Source organism: Micromys minutus (genome assembly GCF_963924665.1).
Source record: "Micromys minutus genome assembly, chromosome: 30".
Taxonomy (NCBI): Eukaryota; Metazoa; Chordata; class Mammalia; order Rodentia; family Muridae; genus Micromys; species Micromys minutus.
Window position 1 is genome coordinate 17,982,848 of NC_137965.1, and position 21,626 is coordinate 18,004,473.

General features: G+C 46.8%; 1 protein-coding gene across 1 annotated transcript in view; it reads left to right on the forward strand.

The window, feature by feature from the left end:
• The window catches only part of ARID1B (AT-rich interaction domain 1B), a 333,380-nt gene that overhangs the window by 290,761 nt on the left and 20,993 nt on the right, over positions 1-21,626 (forward strand). The window contains exons 9-13 of the mRNA XM_080941684.1: positions 6,428-6,573; positions 12,859-12,968; positions 13,528-13,686; positions 17,190-17,399; positions 19,350-19,554. Of these exons, the coding sequence (XP_080797810.1) occupies positions 6,428-6,573; positions 12,859-12,968; positions 13,528-13,686; positions 17,190-17,399; positions 19,350-19,554 (830 nt within the window). The remainder of the gene's footprint in view (positions 1-6,427; positions 6,574-12,858; positions 12,969-13,527; positions 13,687-17,189; positions 17,400-19,349; positions 19,555-21,626) is intronic.

A 21,626-nucleotide genomic window follows, 5' to 3' on the forward strand; every position in this document is an offset into this window, starting at 1 on the left:
TGAACTTCTGTCATTAACAAGCAAGCTGACAGCTGGAGAGCCTAAGGCCCATCCCTCGCTCACACTAGATTGCCTTTGTTTAGGCACCTACAGGCCAGGGCCTGAAATCTGGCTTTTACTAATTTAAATGATCTTATGGCCGAGCTTTATTAAGAAACTTTGAAGGCTATTCTAAAACTCAGAAATGATAAACTGGGAATGGTGCTCATACCACATAACACTTGGGAGGCTGAAGCAGGAGGATTACCACAAATCCAAGAACAGCCTCAACTGCATAGAGAGCACCAGGCTAACCTGGGCTTCAGAGGGAAATCCTGTCTTAAATGACTGTATCTGTTCTCTGGAGAAGTCTGACGCTTGTTTATGGGTTTGAAATACTGCCAAGACAGAACAGATAGAATGGGGAACTCAAGACCTAAATTAATTTTGTAACTTGAGTGACAGTTCTACTAAGGTACTAGAGATCTCAATAAATGCCTGCAAGATACATATATTCTTAATTATCTCACTGCTAAACCCTCATTTTGATTACTCCTCGGTGCTTGTTAATTAGCCCCTCAATGTCTGAGGCATTCACAGAGCTCCAGAACCCCTCAGCCTCACTCTGTTAGGATACTTGCAGACGCTGCTGCTCATACGTACCACCCAGAAGCAGGTACTCGGGAAGCATAGGGACATCCATTGTGGATATTCCTAACACTGCAGAGGAGCAGTCCCTGTTTGCCAATTGAGAATTTCCTTAATGCTGTTATAACCTCAAGATAAAATGCTAAGTTAGCACTAAGTACAACAGTTAAGGTGTTTTTCCGTCTATCTAGGCCTGTTCTCCAACTGGCTCATAACTTAATATCCCGTTTTTCTAATCTCAGTTCTGCCACGTGGATGGTTTCCTCTGCCCAGGTACCATGTGTCTCCTCCATGTCCAGGGCAAACTTTACTGCCATCGGCTCAATCCAGACTCCTTTCTACCAGATGTCCCACCTTCTAGCCTACCCTTTCCTATAGGCTGTAGGTTTTTTTATTGACAGGTGGAGGAACCATACAATACACAAGATACTCTCTTCAGAAAGTGGCATTTTAGGTGGGCACATTGAAGACAGCTGGTTTTTCCTTCATGCTGCATGTATCTTAAAGGTCTGTGAGTGTCTTGTTGGAGCAATTGGACTTTTCTCAGTACACAACCCATAGGGCCCTGGAGTCACTCCCAGCAGGGAAAGTACAGGCTGTGAGAGCCACTGCTGTCCTCTGTGCAAGGCAGTGAACACTTGAGAATCTGTGTTTAGTGTGTTCAGAATACCTTAGTTCAGTTCTGCGCCATTACTAGTAAATGGTGCATAAAACAGAAGAGTGGGCACAACACATCAGTCACCTTTGATGATGACGAAACTATCCTTAGTCACCAATAAAATCCAAACTGCCAGACACTGTATTTGCATTTTCTTTATACTCTGATGTCAAAGCTTTTGAGCTTCATTTCTTTTCATTGGTCTGGGATCCAGGAAGGATAGGTGAGGCACAGATAGGAGGGGCTGCTGCCGGTGGCACAATAGCCAAGTGAAGTACTTACAAAGGGAAGATGCTGTGATGTTTGTGGTGGTGTGACCTTTGTCTGACACAGAGCCTCACCAAGCCTCTGGGAGGAAGGATTCCCAGATCACAGATACTGGCTCAGGGCCAAGAAACGCTATACCTGGAGAGTTAGCCTCTGTACTGCAGAGTGTTCTGGAGTATGTGCTGGCAAAGTCCCCACTGCTCCTCTGTTGAAAATTACTGTTCGCCCATCCTTCAAAGAGAAATGAAACTCCTTGTCCATTTGTCTCATTCTCTCTGTGTCCTCTGAACTACCCAACCCTCTGCCTCCTGTTTCGTCTTGTCTTGCTTCCCAGTGGGCCTACAAGACCAACAGAGATACAGAGTCCTTGGTTTAAAAACTGTGGATCCCTGTAAAAGCCCAGGGCCCCGAGCTATTTAAACAAAACAACTATTCCACACCCTTTCCCCCCCCCTCCCAGAAGACTCTGCAAAGTTACTCAGAAATCTCTTCTGTTCACTCAGATACTACACTCTCAGTCACTCTGCCAACAGCACGGTGGTTGGTGTGTTTAAAACCCTGTCTTTAACAACCTCCTTGCTCTGAAAAGTACCCTGGACCTCTGTGTGTGTCTGGATGAGGGCAGAGCCTCCAAGAGCCACTGTGCCCCTCCTTCCTGGGCTGCGCTTATACCAAAGGCCTCAGCCAGGCTTCTGTGGTCTTTGCTCCTCCATGGTTAATTTTCATTTGGCTCAGATCTTAGGCCATGTGGTGTTACCTCCTCCTCAGAGAGCGCTCTTCTCCCTCACTGCAAGGCCAGATAGTGTATGGACCTCTCTTGTCTGTGAGATGCAAGCTTGTAGCTTTATGCTGGCTGTTGATTGTTTTGGCCACTGCTCTGTCCCTGGAACCTTTTGTCACTCGTCCTGTGTACAGCCCCAGCCCTGAACAGATAACCATGAGTGTAATGTCAGATTGAACAGAAGGGATTTCTGCTTAATTTTTCTTAGTGTCTTCTCCCACAAAGGGTGGAACAGTTTAAATAGTCTGTGGTCCTGTGTTTTTACAGGGACCCACAGTTAGTTCTTAAACCAAGAAAATGCCTTAAGATGGGACTAAGAGATGGTTTAACAGTTAGTACTGCTAGTTCTTGCAAAAAAAAAAAAAAAAAAAAAAAAAAAAAAAAAAAAAAAAAAAAACTGGGATTCAATTCCCAACACCCCCAAAGTGGCTCACAACCTTATGTAACTCCTAGTTCCAGGGTATCTGATGCCCTCTTCAGACCTCCTCAGGCCCCGGATACACATGTGATACACATACAAACATCCAAACAAAACAGTTAGACATACAAAGTAAAAATAGATTCTAAAAAATGTTAATGTCTTAAATGGAAAGTCCCAGAAAAGATCCAGTGATGCTGGCTTACCTTCACAGGTTGTCTTGTTAAAGGGTAACTGTATTCAGAAAGGTTTGGGGATCCGGAGCTTCAGGGCAGCACCTTCTGGCCTTATTGTAAATTGGGCTCCATTATAAAATGACAGGTTGCTTCTGCTCCTAATCCCACTCCAAGGCCTGCTTAACTAAGGCTCTGGTGATTCTCTGGGGCAGCACACTGAAGAACCAAACCTCAGGCCCTTCCTCCTTGGCCATTATCAAGCTGGAGATGAGCTGGCCCGGGTGAGTGCAGGTGTAAGCTGTGTGCTGTGTCCCCACAGCCTCCAGTGCTGCACTTTACTGCCACTGCTGTCGGCTAGGACTCCGCAGAACCAGGGCAGCCATGACCTCACAAAACCCCCTCACCCAGACTTAGAAACCTCAGCCCCATAAAGGCCAAGGTGGGTTGGCAGCTTGCTTCGTAAGCAGTGCTCACATTTAGGGTTGGGCTTTGCATCGAAATGCTCTGCTCATTTCAACTTGTAGGTTGGCCTGGCTTTGTTTTGATAGTCTTAACTTCCATTAAGAAAAAAAAAGAGTTACTTCTTAGCTCTCTTGATGTTTCTGTGAAAAGAAAGGTGTTTGGCAATTAAGGAGTGACACCCAAGAGGAACCAGCCCTTTTGAGGGACCATAACCCAAAGCAGTTAACTGAGGCTGCTGTGGTCTTTGGAATTGCCAACTAAGTATGTCCTGAGACACAGGTATCCTCCCATATCAGCAACACCCACGTTTGAACTCTGGGAGTCAGAGCTGGCCACTCTGTGCTTCTGCCCCAGGATTCATGGTTTCTAAACCCAGCAGCGTGCACTGCAGGCTGCAGTAGCTTGCTACCCTCTGTTCCTAGCAGCCCTTAGCTCTCCTTAGCTGACATAAAGAGAACCTGCGATAGTGCTGTGACACTCAACAAGACGGGCTCACTTTTATTTTTGCAGCTTCCCAAGACACCTGTCACACAAGAGTCCTCTCCTTAGACACAGGGATCCAGAAAGCTGTTAGAGCCATGTCTAACGCCATGCCTCCCATGATGGTACCTTCAAACCCAGAGAAGAGCTTTTTGTCTTGTTATTTTCTGTTACTATCAGAGGCTGCCACCAGTGTCTGTGGTGTTGGGAGCCCTGAGAACAGAAGTGCACAGGACTGAGAGCAGCTAGGAGTCCTGTCAAATCCTGTCACTTCCTGTTGTGTGTGACCTTGGGCAAGTTACTTAACCTCTGATCCACATCTGCTTAATTTGCACATGAGCATAATCACACCCACCCTCCTTGGGAGTCTGAAAACCTAAGTGTGTGAAGTGTTCATCAGTGCTGGGTGTGACTAACGCTGGCTCTCAGTCCTGGTACATACCCACATTCAGATAGAAACACTGAACTCTCCTAACACAAGTGGTTTGCTCCAGGACCCCCGGTGGCCACGTCAGGACTCGCTTTTATAACCACACTTCAAACTCCAGGTTTGGGAACCATAGTAACTGACAACTCCCATCTAACGTCCTGACTTTTAAGTGTTTGAGGGCTTTTCTGTGATTTTTAAGACTTTATTTTTTTAACTGTAATGTGCACCTTTGTCTTGTGATTGTGGGTACCGCTAATGGAGAAATCATAGACTAGGGTCGGTGATGGTGCACATTGTCACCTGCCTAGTGAGTGTCATATTCTCATTTTCTTTCCTGCCTTCATAAGCACAGGTGTCTTAAGAAACCATTGTTTTCATTCACACTCGGCTTCATGGTCCTGAACGTTGTAGGTGCTTAAAGATGACCATAATTAATGGCGCCTGTCACCGTGCAGACTTCATTCTCTGCTGGGTCCTAGGTTGTCTCTGTGAATAAACACAGTGTTCCTAAGAATGGCATTGCGAGCCAAGCAATATGGAAAGACGGCTCTAGCCTCTTTACAGGGGTCTTGCAACAACCTAGAGGTTGAGAGCCACTAAGTAATGGTAGCTCTACCCGCACCAAATACAGTGGGCACTCTGATGCTGGTACGCAGTCTGTGGACATTTGCAGTGGCTCCCAGAGCCATGCATGTACACACTGTTCTTTCAGGAACATCTTCCCAAGTCCCTTGGGAGAACAGGTTCAGGATTTCCCTGAGTGGTTTGTACCACTTATAAAAAGGAAAAAACAAATGCTTAAACCATTGATACTTTGATTTTAAAAAAAAAAAATAGTTCTTAATTTCTTATATAAGCCAGAAAGTTGAATCCAGTAGAAATTGATGCACAAAAGAATAAACTTAATGGTTTTGAACAATAATTTATTTGACTCATTTAAATCTTGTGATACCATTGAGTGCTCTGTTAAAAGCCACCAGGGTAGCTTAGAGAATGACTCCGTGGTTTAAGGGTGAACTTGAGCCTCTTCTCAGCAGCATTGCTGTTGGCAGGCTTTTTTGCAGAGGTGCACTGGTTACTGAAGGCAAGCTTTACTTGTACCGGGAGAGTCCCATACAGGTCCTGCACACATTAGCCAGTGATGTTGCAGTGGGTTCTCCCTGTGCACTTAGCAGAGCTGCCCCTGTCCCATCTCACTGCCAGAAGCCCAGAGTGAAAGAAAAGTGTCTCTTACTAACAGGACCGGAAACTGACTCCCTAAGAGGTGGATCTCTGAAGTGAAGGTCCTTTCGATCTTCCTTCCCTGTGACTCCATCCTCAGAAATCTGTCGTTTTCCCCACCACTGCTTAAACCACTTGTGTTGATGATGTGTTTTTTTTTATAGGACCCAATTCAAAAACTTAAATAATAGGGCTGAAGTGGAAGCAGGGAGGGCAAAGAATTATCTTAATAGCATTCAACACCGCTCATTGGCTTTTTTCACTTCTGACTGCTGGTTTTGACCTGAGGATATTAGCAGTGTGAGTAGTCTGACTGCTTAGATAGTAGAGCTGGAAAGCTGTTTCAGTGGTTAAGAGCACACGGCGCTCTTGCAGAGAACCCAAATTCAGCTCCCAGCACCTACATCAGGCATATCACAGCCACCTGTGACTCAGATTCACAGAGGGCCAACATCTCATGTCTCCATGGCAACATGTATATTCATATCCCTCCACACACCCCGACACACAGACAAATAAAATAAATCTTAATGCAGATGAGGCTATAGCTCGTCCTTAGAGTGTTGGGCTAGAAAGTGTAGCAGACCACCCAGATTTGATCCCTGGTGCCAAAAGGGATAAAGGGGGGAAAAGCATTTTTTTTTAAATTAGAAATTGATTTGGCTTGCTTATGTAGTTCCTGTTTTTATTTCAAGTCCTGCTTTTTCTTTTACTCCTGCTTCTGTTTATCTTGACATGATTAAGAATGTACCTTGCGTTCCTATGACTCCCATTTTGAATTTTAACCCACCAGTAGAGTCAAACCTCTCTGAAGAATACCAGCCCTGCCCATGCATCTTGAGATGAGTGCCAGGGCACCGATCGTCACCGTGTGTTCAGTGTGTTGTGCCTGTTCCTCTCCCTGCAGGCAAGGCAGTTTTCCTGGCATGAACCAGAGTGGACTCGTGGCCTCCAGCACTCCCTACAACCAGCCCATGAACAACAACTCCAGCATGATGGGCACCCAGGCCCAACCCTACAGCATGACACCCACAATGGTGAACAGCTCCACAGGTAACCAGCGCCTCTGATTTAGAGGCCCCCTGTGTTCCTCAGCCCTCCTCTCAGGCACATGGTGAATGTGCCCCAGTGACTCGGAGTCCCCAGTGCGCATGGATAAGTCTGATGTTCTGCCTCAGAAAACTTGCTTAGTCTGAGGCTTGGGATGGTGTCTTGATTTACTTGATGTACATATCTTTTCGTTGTTTGGATACTGCACCCATGTTTCCTGTGTCTCTGGATGCAAACTCAACTACACATTCTACATTCTCTTTGTCATTAAGAGAGTTATTAAGAGGGTTGAAGGGTCCCAGAGCAGGAACTGTCACTTGGTGGTAGCAGAGGTAAACATCTAGGATCTGTGCTGAACAGGAAGGGCTTGCAGGCTGAGCAGAGGGAGAACTTCTCCCATTCAGAGACATCACTTTCCAGGTGTATGGCGGTTGGCAGCTCCTCAGTGCTGTCTGAGCTCGTCTCTAAAGAGAGCTGCCCTGGCTGTGGTTAATTCTCTGTCCCTCCATACTTCTCACTCTTGCCTTCTTACAAACTCAGGCCTGCTTAGCACATTGCAGGTTCCTAGCCAATGCTGAGCATTACTTAAGGCCTTGAGCCACTTCTCCAACCCAGAGCTTCCCAGAGATGAGCATTGCCTCAGAAGTGGTAACCTGGGACCCCGCTGACCTGTAACACCCCTTTTGGTAGGACTCACCATTGTTTCACACAGACTTGATGTAAGCATGGCAGGTCCTCAAGCTTTGGGACATGTCAGGAACCATTGTGAGCCCTGGTTCCCCATGGGCATCATTTCCCAGTCACACAGCTTTGTCTGTGTATGCTGGAGAGGCCCACACTGCTCCCAGAGCTTTCTGTCAACCCAGAGGGGCCGGGCATGAGCCTCAGAGCCATTTTTAGGGCTTCATTTAACAGTGGCCTTCCTGATCTGTCCTCTGGAAGTTTAGAGAAACAGAGACTAGAGCGGGGATCTAAACAGAGGGTCTGCAGTCCCTAAGTATCACTTCCTAGAGTCGAGCATGTGGTGGTTCTTTAGGGAAATGAAGTATGCAGATCCAGCACCTGCCCACGGGGACCCACCACCTCCCTGAAATGCTGCCCAGGCCTTAGAGGGTCTGGGGTTGAGATGGCCTATGTCTGTCTAGCTTCCTAGGATAAAATTACAACTGAAACTGGAATAAATTTCTATCTACTGTTATCAGTACTCGTTTTTTTCTTTTTTCTTTAAACCCCAGAGCCCCCAAAATACTAATAACAAACATATGGCACTCAGCCCTGACTAAGAAGATGTATGTATTCTTAAGCAAGAACCAGTTTTATGGGGACTCACAGAAAGGGTTTCATTTTATTACTCAGATAATTCAGCGATTCATTGCTTCATGCAGAGGAAACCTGTTCAGTGAAAGGCCATTTATCCTTACAGCTTTCTGTATTACATGGTAGTATATTTTTCATGGCATTGTACATTTCAAAATATTGAATTTTTAACAATTTAAACATTTATCAAATTTTGTTCTCCACATTTATGTGATTTTATTTCCACATTATTAAGTTGGATGCTACCCGACAGAAAGTAATCCGCTCAGCATACCCAAGGAGGATTGACCATCTAGTGTTTGTGACTGTTGGCAGGTCTTTTGAATCTATTGTGAGTGTGTTGTGCTCAGAAGAACAGGAATAGTAGGATTTCAACTGTGCTGCTCCCTGGAGCTCTGTGCTACCTACACAGTGAGAGTGACTGGTAACATCTACCTCTGTGGCTTGGGACCATGGAGATGATAAAATCCCACAGGTAGCAGCAAGGTATTCCTCCATCAAGGTACCCCACTGTCTTAGTTTTTACTGCTGTGAACAGACATCACAACCAAGGCAGCTCTTAAAAGGACAACATTTAATTGGGGCTGGCTTACAGGTTCAGAGGTTCAGTCCAGTATCAAGGCAGGAGCATGGCAGCACCCAGACAGGCATGGTGCAGGAGCTGAGAGTTCTACATCTTCATCTGAAGGCTGCTAGTGGAAAACTGACTTCCAAGCAGCTAGGGTGAGGGTCTTAAGCCTCACGCCCACATTGACAGAACTAGACCAACAAGGCCACACCTCCTAATGGTGCCACTCCCTGGCTCAAGCATATACAAACCATCACACCTACAGAGGAAGGAAGGCAATGTAGGCAGGGTAGCAATGGAATTTTCTAAGATTCCATTAGTGGTCCCTATACGTCCCCAGCATCACAGCATTCACTTTCAAGGTGAATAGCACCAGAAAAAAAAATTCTCCTGTGTAGACACTGTCACCAGCCTCGGTGAGCAAGTAATTACAGAAGCAATGTCTGTGTGAGGGTGACAGTTGTTTCTCCCTGAGAAACAGTAGATGTGGGCGGGAAGTACCAGGGACTTGCCCTCTGACGGAGCAGCTGGCTTCTGTGGATGTTGATGATCTCCTCACATTTGGGGTTGAAGTTTGTTTTTAGCAAGTTGTATTAAAACACTAGAATCGCTTAATACAGCGAGTACACGATTAGTGAGTACAAGCCATAGGTAACCCCGTTGTGCCAGGGCTGACCTGTGATGGGAACATTTCTGTGTGTTAGTCTGTAGCACTCCTTCCTGTGTGCTTGTCTGCACATAGGGCACCTCTTCCAAGCGCACACGTACATTCCAGAGGTAACAAGACCTACCGCCTTCTAGAAGTCACCCTGTGGAGACCACACTTTTCCTCTGTGCTGCCCTGTAGGATAGAAGAGGGCTCGTCCACTGCTAGAGCAAAACCTCCCCACAGTCAGACTTGGCCAAATTCTAATCCCAAAAGCCACCTGCTCCATCCCTGTTCTACATAGTCACTGAAGGCCAGCTATGGCTGCCCTACAGGAAGAAAGGAAGTCAGTTGTGCCTCAGAGCTACCCAAGGACTGCCTCCTGCAGGGTGTCTGCAGTGCCTGTTACAACTGCAGATTCTCTCTGAGTTCTGAGGGGTGTCCAGGAGGCTGCAGTATTGATAAACTGCTCAGGTGGTTTTTCACAGGTGACAGCCGCAGCTAGGGGATATTTTTGCTCTTTAGTCCCTTATCAGTCACCCCCTCCCTGTCTTCAAGAAAAAACGAACAGAAAAACAGGCAGGCAAACCCGAGACAAGGAAGGAAACATAGTGAGAGTCTTGATCAATCACGATGGAAAGTGTTTTTACACTGGAAGACATACATGGTGAAGTCCTACCGAAGTGCAGCAGTGTCCCATGCTTGGGGCTCTTCCTGGCTGCAGCAGGGCTTACCTCCCTCCTGGAATAGGCCAGGCTCAGGGGCCAGCTCGGAGACTGGCACCTACGGTACTCCTCATGCTCACTGGCACTCCCACAGAAGGCTGTAGTGAGAGGAAGGGTCTTCTTGCTGGTGCTGTGAGGAAGAATGTTTCCCTAGAGATCTCCGTGTGGTTCTTGTATGTGCTGCGTTAACCATGCAGTATGTGTGGTTACATATCTGCCACATATCAAATCTTCATGCAGGTGATGCTTGAGATGCTGAGGCAGGAGGATCGCAGTGAATTGAGGCTAGTCTTGACAACATGGTTTGCTCTAAGATAGCCTAGGCTGCAGAGAGAGTCAGCTTGTTTCAAAAATATTACTGGCAATTCATGAACAATGTAGGCCTTTTGTGTGTTCATAATGGCAAAAAAGCTCTACAATATGGGATATTGCCAAGAAAGGAACAGAGCATTGTGTTTCCCTGCCTTCTAGGAATAGTTGCAACTTTGTGACTGAGAGGAAGCTTCACTTAAATCCTGTGTTCCTTGTGTTCTTGGGAAAACATCTAATCTAGCTACTATAAGACTTTGACCCCTGGTGTTTTGAGAAGTCATTCTAGCTCTTAAATGCCAATGGTGGAGCCAGAGCCTATGTTTGGAGCAAGTTTCCATCTTAAATCACCCTGGAAGCCCTTGCTGTCCCTGGCCATGCCTGCCGGAACTTCACACCCAGATCCCTGCAAAGTAGAGAAACAACAGTTCCTTGGTGTAAAGTATCCTGACCATGGCGTGGTCTCTTCCCTGGAAGAGACAGAAGACATCATGTCCTTGAGAAGCCACTGCCATGAGGGACAGCAGATAGATGGCTCCGTACAATGAGTCTTTTGAAATTTTGGTTAAGTCAAAACTAAACATTTCAAGAAAAATGAAAGTCACAGAAGCAAAGACAATGTAATCATATAATAAGAGAAAAAAAAACCTATGTTTACTTCATGTTTGTCCATTCCCATGGTAGGGCAGTGAATATCTGGGATGCCCAGGTTAAAATACATACTAGAGAATGAAGAAATTTGGGGACTTCCAAATGTCACGTCTGCTTATATTCATCTGTGTCTGATTGTGGAACCAGTGCGAATTACCGCTGATTGTTGTAATACACTTGGCTTAGCTTAAAATCACTTTTGTGTACCTTAATGTGTGAAATGCATAAAACATGTTACTATTCCTACTGCCAAAATAATATCCAGACATAACTCCCAAATACTGCAAAACAGTCCCTGTCACCTCTGGAGTAGCGGGATTTTTAGAAGCTGTGACATGACCTTCCTGTAAATCGTGCTGTCTGCCATCACTCTGAACAACTGCAGAAGAGCAGGACCGCAGACACTCATGCCGGGCCCTTTTTACCCTGCGCTGCCTCCCTCCTCTTCACCCAGGCTCGCTAATCCCTGCCTCCTTGGGCCCTGCAGAGAAGCCGCATGAAAGCAGCCACTGCTCTGGACAAGGCTGTCACTGCTGTAATATTGCTCAGATGCCTGGGATTTTTTTTTTTTTTTTTTTTTTTTGAGGTTTCACACATTCACAGAAATAACACATTTTTAGCTGATCCCAATAGATTTTTCTCTGCAGCTGCATCACTTGAAAAAGCTTTTTGTTCCAGTTCTTTAAGTATTGAAAGTAATTTGGCAAAAAAAGAAAAACATCTCAATTATGATTTGTGTGTCGCTGATGCCTTTAAGGACCGACTGAGCTGCAAACAGACTCCACAAACCCAGCCAGTGTGCCCGTGACAACACAGGGTTTCAGAGCGTGGTACTGAGTGTGCCGATGTAAACTCCAGGGCACGTGGCAGGGTAGGCTTTTCTGGCAGGACCTATGGTCTCAACCTGCAGCGATGCTAACGATATTAACAAATTAGCACCGTGGAGCTTGCCAGCTAACTCACCAGAGCCCGTTCATTCTCTCCCTGCTGTAATTAAAACTAATTCTTTCCTAAGACATAGTAATACATGAATGTGTGCAGCGATCATTTCGTAGTGGGCGAACTGCAGGGCCTGATTCAGGCTGGTTTGCTTTTCCCTTTTCCAAGTACACTGTGCTCCCTCTCTCCTGCCTGGCTGAGCCCACACTTGCCATGTAGCATCTGAAGCAGGTCCTGGTTATGAAACCTGAGTTCTGTCATCTTGATGGGGAGTGAGTGCAGATCGCTGCCTCGGTTTCCACTTGTTCTTTGCACATGTGTTTAGCACTTCTAGTGAAAGAATGTGCAGGTGACTCTCTAGTGGGTTCTATGGAAATTCAGCTCTGGACCCTCAATAACTATACTGATTGCCCTCTGTGGTCTGATTCTTCCCTTAAAAAGAAATCAAACCTTCACCAGAGCGTGTCTGTTGGTATCTGCAATGAGCATGTATGAGTCAATTGTCTGAAACTTCAACAGGGCCTAGATGGAGCTGGCTGCATTTCTCAGCTGAAGATAGGACGTGTAGGTTGCATCAGGAGCTGCTGTGGGCATTTCATCTCCTATGGAGGGTTGGTGACTGCAGGTTCTGCGCCATCCGAAGACACAGCGGCCCACAGTGTAGTCATAGGAACCTTGCCCTATGTCCTGTGTGGCTCTCCTCCTTTACTGTAGGCTAGACACTGTAAAGTAGCTAAGATTTCTGTGAACAGATTACTTGAACTGAGGAAATTCAAGGCCGGACCATCTAGAGCCCAGGTGAACACTGAGCTGCTCGCCAAGGCCCCATGACAAGTCACACGCCACCCATTTCCACTCACTGACCACTAGCTTAAGCTGTGACAAAGAAAGAACTGTTCTGAATGCCTCAGTGCTGGTACCGGGCATAAAGGGGCCCTCTCGCCCGAGTGAAGCACGCTATGCATCAGTGTGATTCAGGATCCCCTGACTTTTGGTTGGTTGGTTGGTTGGTTTTGCCCCTTTCTCTCCTGCAGGGGAAGCTCAGGTGCTGGTGCTTCCTCAGTAGCTCATATAAGCAGGGGTACCATGGTACATCCCATGTCTAATGCGGACTTTCTCCTATTTTCCATTAGCATCTATGGGTCTTACAGATATGATGTCTCCCAGTGAGTCCAAACTCTCCGTGCCTCTTAAAGCAGATGGTAAAGAAGAAGGCGTAACCCAGCCTGAGAGCAAGTCAAAGGTACTTCCTCCCTAAACACCACAGTCCTGGACGCTGCATACCATGTCCTCTCCTCTGCCTGCTGTGACAGTCTCACGTGTTTCCTCTCCGGATGCCTCCATGTACCCCCGCAGTGTGGATATCAAAGTTACTAGTTTTTATGGCGTTAAATCGCCATGGGGGGTGGAGGGGGACAAAAACCTACTTGAGAGATGCTCTTGGAGGAAGCAATAAGTTAAATGGCTCGTTGGCTTTTCTTTTACTTTCTTGCATACTGGGTGATCCATGCTTAGTGTTTCATTCAAGCTTAAGTAAGCATGGCAGCTTTGTGGCCCTTCCAGCATCCTTCACAGTGACCAGCCATATTAAGAACGGTTTGGTACTTTGCTCTGTGTGTGTGTATACATATCTTTATATATACAGTTGTGATAGATGGATGGATGGATGGATGGATGGATGGATGGATGGATGGATGGATAGAGAGATAGAGAGATAGAATTAGTCTATTAATTGGACATACTTTTGTGTTAAATAAAGTTTGGTGTAACTTTGTCTTTTTACTTTTGTTCCTCTCCCACAGGATGGCTACAGCTCTCAGGGTATTTCTCAGCCTCCTACCCCAGGCAACCTGCCGGTCCCTTCCCCGATGTCCCCCAGCTCTGCCAGCATCTCCTCCTTTCATGGGGACGAGAGTGACAGCATTAGCAGCCCAGGCTGGCCTAAGACTCCATCAAGCCCTGTAAGTCCTGCTGTCTCTTGTTTGTTATTTTGGGGTGTGGGGGGTTCTGAATTATGTTTTAGCATTGGTGAGTCATAAAAAGGCTTTTTTAAAAAAATAAATAATTACATTAGCAACAAAACAAATGTATGTGTATCATAGATCTTCCTGGCATCAGCAGCTGCTCTAAGGTGAAGGCCTATCTCCACAAGGAGGTGTGCTGATGCACTGGGGCCCAGACTCCCCCAGGAGTTCAGGCTGCATGCCATAGAAGGCTTCTCTGAAACCAGCTGCTGCCATTTGCATGGGAACTGATATCGGTCATGAGAAAAATGGCACATTTGGCTCCAGGTTTAACTTTGTCATGGGCTGTTATATTCCAAAGATGAGTCCCTGAAATAAGTGACTAAATATTCCAGCTGGGCGCAGCTGGGCACAACATACCATGACAACAGTCCTGCCTCACTGTATGTCTGAAATTCACAAAGGTTTGGAAAGGTTAGTGCGTGAGAATTTTTATACTAAGAACGTGTGCCATTGGGAGAGAAGGGCCCACTCCACACAAAATGCTGGCACTGTTGAGATAGGCGTGACGTTTAAATGACAGCAATGCTGTGTGTATGGCATGCCAAGAAATGCCCTTCTGACAACCAAGTTAGACTTTGCTCCTTCTCAAAAGTTACTCCATACTAATAAAAATAAGGAGTATGTTACATTAACCTTTTTACTGTACACTCATACAAGGAATCAAAAGATCTTTAAAGATGGTTTTAAAACCTAACGTGCAGTTAGTATTCAGGAAACTTACCTAACACCGCTGATTTCTGTAAGACAGTGTATTAAACCCAGCTCAAGACAAGTTGGAGGGGAAAAGCCCCTGGCCGAGCAGGATCTGCCAGTCTAGTCAAACCTAAAGGAGGCTGCTGTTAACTACCCTGAGTGAGACAGAGCCCATGTGCTGGAGAGCTGCTGGCTGCAGCAAGTGTTAAGGAATCTCAGCTGCAGCCACCACTTTCCTTTCCAGAGCACCAAGCTGTGGGTGCTCCCTCCCTCGGATGAGTCCGGTTTGAGAAAGAGAAGTGAACCAAGCCACACCCGGGAGAGAGAGCACTCCCCTTGTTTTTATCTGCTGCTGTGCTGTTTGCTTTGAGTACAAAAGGCAGGCAATATTGTGTATTTTTTTCCTTCTTTTCTCTCTCCCTTCTTTCTCTTTAGAACAAGAAAAAGCATATGAATTAGTAATTCTAAATGAATGGGTAGAATTTAAATACATTTGCAAAACCATTTGCTTCAAGGCTCAGTGGTAGAAAAGGATAATCTTTAAAACTTGAGATAATAATTGAGACTAATCACCACATGTGAAGACTGTTGGTAGACTGTGAAGGGACTACAGGTGACCGAAGTCTGTTGTGCTGTAACTTCCGACCCAGCCTGCCTTATCCAGCGAGTCTTGTGCAAAATTCTGATCAAAATTCTTTCTAGCTGGATGCCGTGTTACAAGCCAATAATCCCACACTAGAGAGGCAAAGGCAGGAAGGTTCCAGCCTGGGCTACATAGCAAGATGCTACTCAAAAAATTGTTTTTTAATTTTATTTAAATTTAGTAGAAAAGCAAGCTAAAGTATTGACCCTATTTTCTAATAATTACATTTGAAATGTAGTGGTTTTCTTTTTTAAAAACAGGACCACATATATTATTTCTTTATATACCATAAATTGTCCTGTGTTTAAGAATCTACAGCAAACCCCTGACTCCAGTGCTAAACAAGAGCAGGCGAAGCCATGTTTGCAGTGTAGAAAATGCTAGGCTCTTGCTGTGTGCTTCTTTCCCGAATGAGTTAGTTATCTAGGAAAGGACGAAGTGGGTTGAGTGCAGGGCCCACGGGCATCTGTGACGCAGAAGCATCTCCGCTCTCCCTCTGAGACGCCGCTTCGTTCTCTGCTTGAAACTGCTCTTAACGTCCCCAGTAAAGCTTTCCTAACAGCAGGCAGGAGCCAGGCAGCGCTATGGTGCTTTGACAGTGTGCTGTGGACCAACACTGCTTTGTTAGGAAACATTGTACAGTATAAATAAACACTTGTCCCTACACATAGACATAGAATCAAGCATATGGTAAAGACTGCAGAAATGTAAATCTGCCTCAGAGACTGGAGGAAATGTGCATTTTAGCTTAATTAAGCTGTATGCAAGGAAACATTTGTGGCACCATAAGAATATCTTGCTGTAAGTTTTCAGAGATATCAGTTCCTTTCTTCCTTCCCCCCAATGGTTTCAGAACCTGGCATACAGTGTTCACAGTACAGAAGCCGTTCCAAATGACTCTTAGGCAACAGCAAAGGTCACTGGGTCCTCCTGAAGGCCATTCCTACCCTCAAAGGTAGTGCCTCATAAACACTGTCTTCAGGTGAGGACGGGAGAGATGGCTTAGATGCTGTACTTGCCACGGACCCAGTTTCTATTCCCAGTAGCTACGGCCCAGGTCGTATGGCTCACAACTGCCTGTAACTCCAGTTCCAGGTGACCCACACCCTCTGTGGACTCAGTGGATGTCTGTATGCACACACACAGACCCCTTAAGTAGAGTAAATTCTGATCGAAAGCAATTTTAGGTTCAACTCTGAGGTTAACCCTTAAAGATCACCCACTTATATTGTAAGTGCAGCACCTCCCCTACCCTGCCCTTCAGGTCTGGAGACTGGATTTAGACCCTGCTGTGTCCCACCACTGGGCTCTACCCCCACCCTTGCCCTGCTTCTTAGACTTGTGATCTTCCTGCCTCAACCTTCCAAGTAGCTAAGAGAACAGACTCACAGCACTGGGCTCAGCTCCCCCATGTTTATATATTTTATGTAAACCTGTTTTATGCCTCAGTAATCTGAGGGAGCAACACTACAAACAGAATGTCTCTAGAGAGTGACCATAGACAGGAAGCTGCCACTTGACAAGCCTGGAATGTGGCTTCCAGAGTGGTACTGGGGTGCTCATCTCGGTCACACTGAGAACCTCATAAGCTTTATGGAGGGAGAGCCGGCTGGCTCGTCCCACAGCTTTAGCTACCCAGTGGCTTCCAAGCCCCACCAGCTCGGAGACACCCCTGTCTCCTGTCTGTGTTTCTATCCCCTCCCCCGCCCTTGCATTCAGTAGCAAGCACCAGGTATTTGTTCTACCACGTGACTTTGTTTTCATAAGGACGCATATTAATCATTTTTATTTTGAGAAAAAAGGTGGGAATGTGTTTCTTGGTTGGGGAACTGTGATATCAGGATGGGAAGTCTGACCATAGACATTCATTCTCTGGGCTGCCGGCCTTTCGTTTTCCATCTTCTGGGATTCAGCACCTCTATCAACGTACTTATCTCAGCTCAGTTGTTCCAGGTGTTAAGAGTCACAGTGCCTGAGCTCTGACTTGCTGCTGCTGTGATGGCATGTATTTTCTCATGTATTTTCTGTGCCTGTCAGCTCACTGGTGTTCTCTGGCCCTTCTCCCCTCTGCCCCATTCCTGCCCCTCATGCCCTCCACCAGAAGTCCAGCTCGTCTTCCACCACTGGGGAGAAGATCACAAAAGTGTACGAGCTGGGGAATGAGCCAGAGAGGAAGCTGTGGGTCGACAGATACCTGACGTTCATGGAGGAGAGGGGCTCCCCGGTGTCCAGTCTGCCGGCAGTGGGCAAGAAGCCCCTGGACCTGTTCAGACTTTATGTCTGCGTCAAAGAGATCGGAGGCTTGGCGCAGGTGAGCCTGGGTGAGGGGGGGCAGGCTTTGGGGGAGCTGCTCGCTTCGGGGTATTGTGTTTGGTTCTGATTTTTCTCCCTGAGGAAGAGCTAAGCCTGTAGAATGGTCCCCTTGTTAGGACTCTGTAGTGGTCAGAGAGCTACAGTCCCTGACTCCACCACCAACTCCTGTGGCCTCAAGTTCCCTCAACTGTACTAGACCCTTAGACCTTTGTTCCCTAGGCAGCTGTAGAATTCTCTGGAATCTGATACAGATTCATGATAAATACTCCAGAAGTGTTTTAGAAATGACTAAATTCATCATGGATCAGATAAAAACCAAATCCACTATTTTCCTATATCCGCAGCATCTTATAAATTCAAACTGCATATAGTGTGGCTTGCCTGTAATTCATAGTTGGAAAATAGAGACAGGAAGATCAGGAGTTCAAAACTATCCTCAGCTGTGTGAGACTCTGCCTCAAAAGAAAACAAAGAGAAAGTCAGTCATAAGGGTAAAACTGTGCCTACAGCTCCTGAATAGCTACAGTATTGTGATAACCCACAGGGCTGGGACACTGGTTGAGCAGGCCACACAGCCAGGTATAGAATTCAAGACAATACGCATTTCCATCCGTGCAAAAAGCCCTCCATTGCTCGCTGTCTGTCAGAGTCCCCGAAATCCTTGTGTCCTCAGCGTTCTACTTTGCTCACCCATGATTTTTGATGAGCGGTCTGGTTGAAGTGGGTGCGTACCTCACCTCACCATGGCCTCTATCTGGGTGCACTCACAAGGCACAGGTCACTAACCTGAAGAATTGACGAGGAAACGCGTGTATTACTAAGTGAGTAATATCACCCCCCCGCATGCTGGCGGGTGAGCCACAGAACCATCCAGATCCCCTCCCCACCCTAGATCAGTGCTGTGGAGCTGGCTGGGAGCTGGCCAGGGAGCAGTATTGCTGCCACCAATGCTCCTCCCACCAACAAGCTACCCTGACAGCTCAGATCCTCGAACTCTGGTTGGCCGTGTCTGAAGCAGCCATGGCCTGCTGTCTGTACCCACTTCCATTAAGTGCTGACAGGAGGTATTTCTCAGAGCAGTCACGCGGGTGTTTATTGTCCTGACTGTTTAGTACTAAGTAAATGGTTGTAAAGAGCCTTGTGCCAAAGTTTGGATCCAGAAATTCACTAATTCATCACCATTGCAAGCTGCTCGACATAGCACCCATGCAAAGACAAAGCTTCCGTCTTCCCTGAGTTATTTGTGTATTCATGTTTCATTTATGACTTTAACTTCTCATAACCCATTTCATGTAGGAATGAGAAAGTTGAAGCAATGTCCCACATCTATGAGTCTCTGCACCACACACGCGCACACACACACATACACCTTCTCTTGGAGTGCTGATAGAAACCCTGTAGAACACCCACAAACCTGTGTCCCAGCCACTTAGCTGCTGGCCCATACTCCAGCCAAGGAGCAGTAGGCACTTTCTGTGCCTGTAACCACAAGGATCCTCAAGGAAAGCTTCATGGGGGACTATAGCCAGGGTCACGGGTTCATATTCTGGCTGTTGGAAAGAAACATTACTTTTCATGTAAGAATGGTGCCTTTATTATAATTAAGAGATTATGGTGTGTGTGTGTGTGTGTGTGTGTGTGTGTGTGTGTGTGTGTGTGTGTGTGTTGGGTCTCTGTTCATCCTGAGACTCAGAAATCTGGAAGCTCTTACTCACATCTATAGGAGATGTAACAGGCAGAAGACCCCGGCCTTTTATGTAACCATCAGCGGTTCCTTAATGGCTGTAAGCTGTAAATGCTATCTACGTGCCGCTGAGTGGGAGGGATGAGCATTGGTTAAAAAAGGCAAATGAGAAAAGTAAGCCAGGACAACAAGTGCTTGTTTGTCTCCTGGCTTTAAATCAGCCACTTTGCTGCGAACCGACCGTTCTGCCCATTCTCTTGCTAGGTTAATAAAAACAAGAAGTGGCGTGAGCTGGCAACCAACCTAAACGTTGGCACTTCAAGCAGCGCAGCCAGCTCCCTGAAAAAGCAATATATTCAGTACCTGTTTGCCTTTGAGTGCAAAATTGAGCGTGGGGAGGAGCCCCCGCCTGAAGTCTTCAGCACGGGGGATACGAAGAAGCAGCCCAAGCTCCAGCCCCCATCTCCTGGTAAGTGACAGATACAGCGCCAGGAGGGGACCCACCCCCAAGCAGTGCTCCGGTCCTCACAGAAGGAGGGAGTGCTGCAGGGCACTGCCGTCCCTGTCAGGCCTTTCCTCATCTCGTCACATGAGTCCTGAGTCACCATAGACTCTGAGCCATATGCCTGTCTGTAATGCAAGGACTGAAAACAGCCACTCTCTGGACAGGAAACCTTTGTGAACTCGTTCTGGTATTTACAGTCTGAGTGGCGCCCCCTTCAGGCCCAGCTAGCACCACTCCTTCCATCTGGGCCACTCCACTTTGTGCTCTGATTCCACTATTTCTGTCCAGCAAGTTCTCACCTGAAGGGAATCCCTGTCAACGCCATGGCAAAGGCCGTCAGGGGCCATCGTGGGAACCAGGCGTACAGGCAGCTCCTTCCTGCCCTCCACCTGCGTAGTTGGATAAGGTCACTCTGCAGCTCTTGTCTGGCCTCCCTCCATTCAGACTTTCAGGTGTGAAATTACCGTGTACCGTGAGCTGGCAAATCCAGTGTTGAGACAGGGAAATGGGCCCCATGCTCTGTTCTGCGTGGTAGGCTCACTCAGGTTAACCCCACCATTTCTGGTATTTGGTTACTGGTCATAAGGCTAGTTACCTGCAGCATTGGCAGCCCTCCTGCCCTTGCTATAGGAGGTGAGGTCCACGTGCACTGATCAATCACATGTCCTGTTCTGAGGCTCACTGAAAGCTCATGTTTGTTGAGCATGTACAGTGTGCTGGGCATCTTCTGTATACGTATCATTCCACGTGCTTCCCATCAGTCCTGGATGCAGGAACAGTTTAGATGTCCCCAGGAGAATAAAGGCAGATAAACTCTTATAACTCAAAGCTGGGCTAGAGAGATGGCTCGGTGGTTAAGAGCACTGACTGTTCTTCCAGAGGTTCTGAGTTCAATTCCCAACAACCACACAATTGGCTCACAATCATCTGCAGTGAGATCCGGTGCCCTTTTCTGGTGTGTCCTAAGACAGCTACAGTGTACTTATATATAATAAATAAATCTTAAAAGAAGAAGAAGAAGAAGAAAAAGAACCCAAAGCTACCCAGTGAGGCTGTAAGAGGCCGTTTGGGGATATTTGGCCATATGTTGTTCACTAAACTTGTCTACGGCTCCACAGCCTGATGCCTTTAAACCAGGCCCACTATTTACACCCAGAAGCCAGAGAAAGAATTCGGTTCACTTCTAATGGTTCTCTGCTGACTGTCTTCTAGCCGTGTACTGCCCATCCTTACATGGAGGTCCAGTTCTGAGACGGAAACCCCCCTCAGTACTCTCACCCTTAATGACCCCAAATGTTGGCCACTCGGGGTGTAACTGAGCATGGGACAGGCTAATTTTAAAAACCACACATTACATTCAGTTCACAAACCGAAAGAAGTGGTCTGTGAACAGCCCTGAACTGTTCTTCCAAAGTAACACCCCAGTGGGGTACAGGGTCCAAAGCAGGGATGTCCGCAAAGATCTAAAGATGCGTCTATTTGTCAGGAAAGAACCTGTGTCCCTGGATGGCTTGCGCTTGTGTGTGGAGAATAGCTCTCCCAGCATGCCTCAGCCTCAGAACAGGAAGCCCTGCTGAGGTACAGATCCTGCAGAAGGTGGAGGCCTGTTGTCTGAACAGCCAGCACTTTCCTTTCCCCAGTTTAGAGCAGCTGCCTTTATCATTTTAACTGCACAAGGAGCTTGACTTGAACGGACACTTCTTGGTCCAGATGCAGCTAAGGTCCTGCTGTGATGTGAGGACAGTAGAAGCAAAGCTTCCTGGTGTTGACTGTGAAGTCGGAGTTCGTTGCAAAGACATTATGCAGTGTGCTCTGGACCACACAGCCCATGCAGCGGGCAGAAAGCAGCAGCATCCCGGTGGCCAGGTTTATGCAGCAGGCCTCCCTGCATCAGAAGGCCTCCCTGGCTCTATGCCCTTCCTTGAGATTGCTGAAGAGTTATTCCTGTGCCAAGATGTTTTCTTGGTCTCTTTTAACATAGACCTTTTAAAGCTAATTTTCAGTTAGACCTTTCTTACCAGCACATTGAGGCAAAC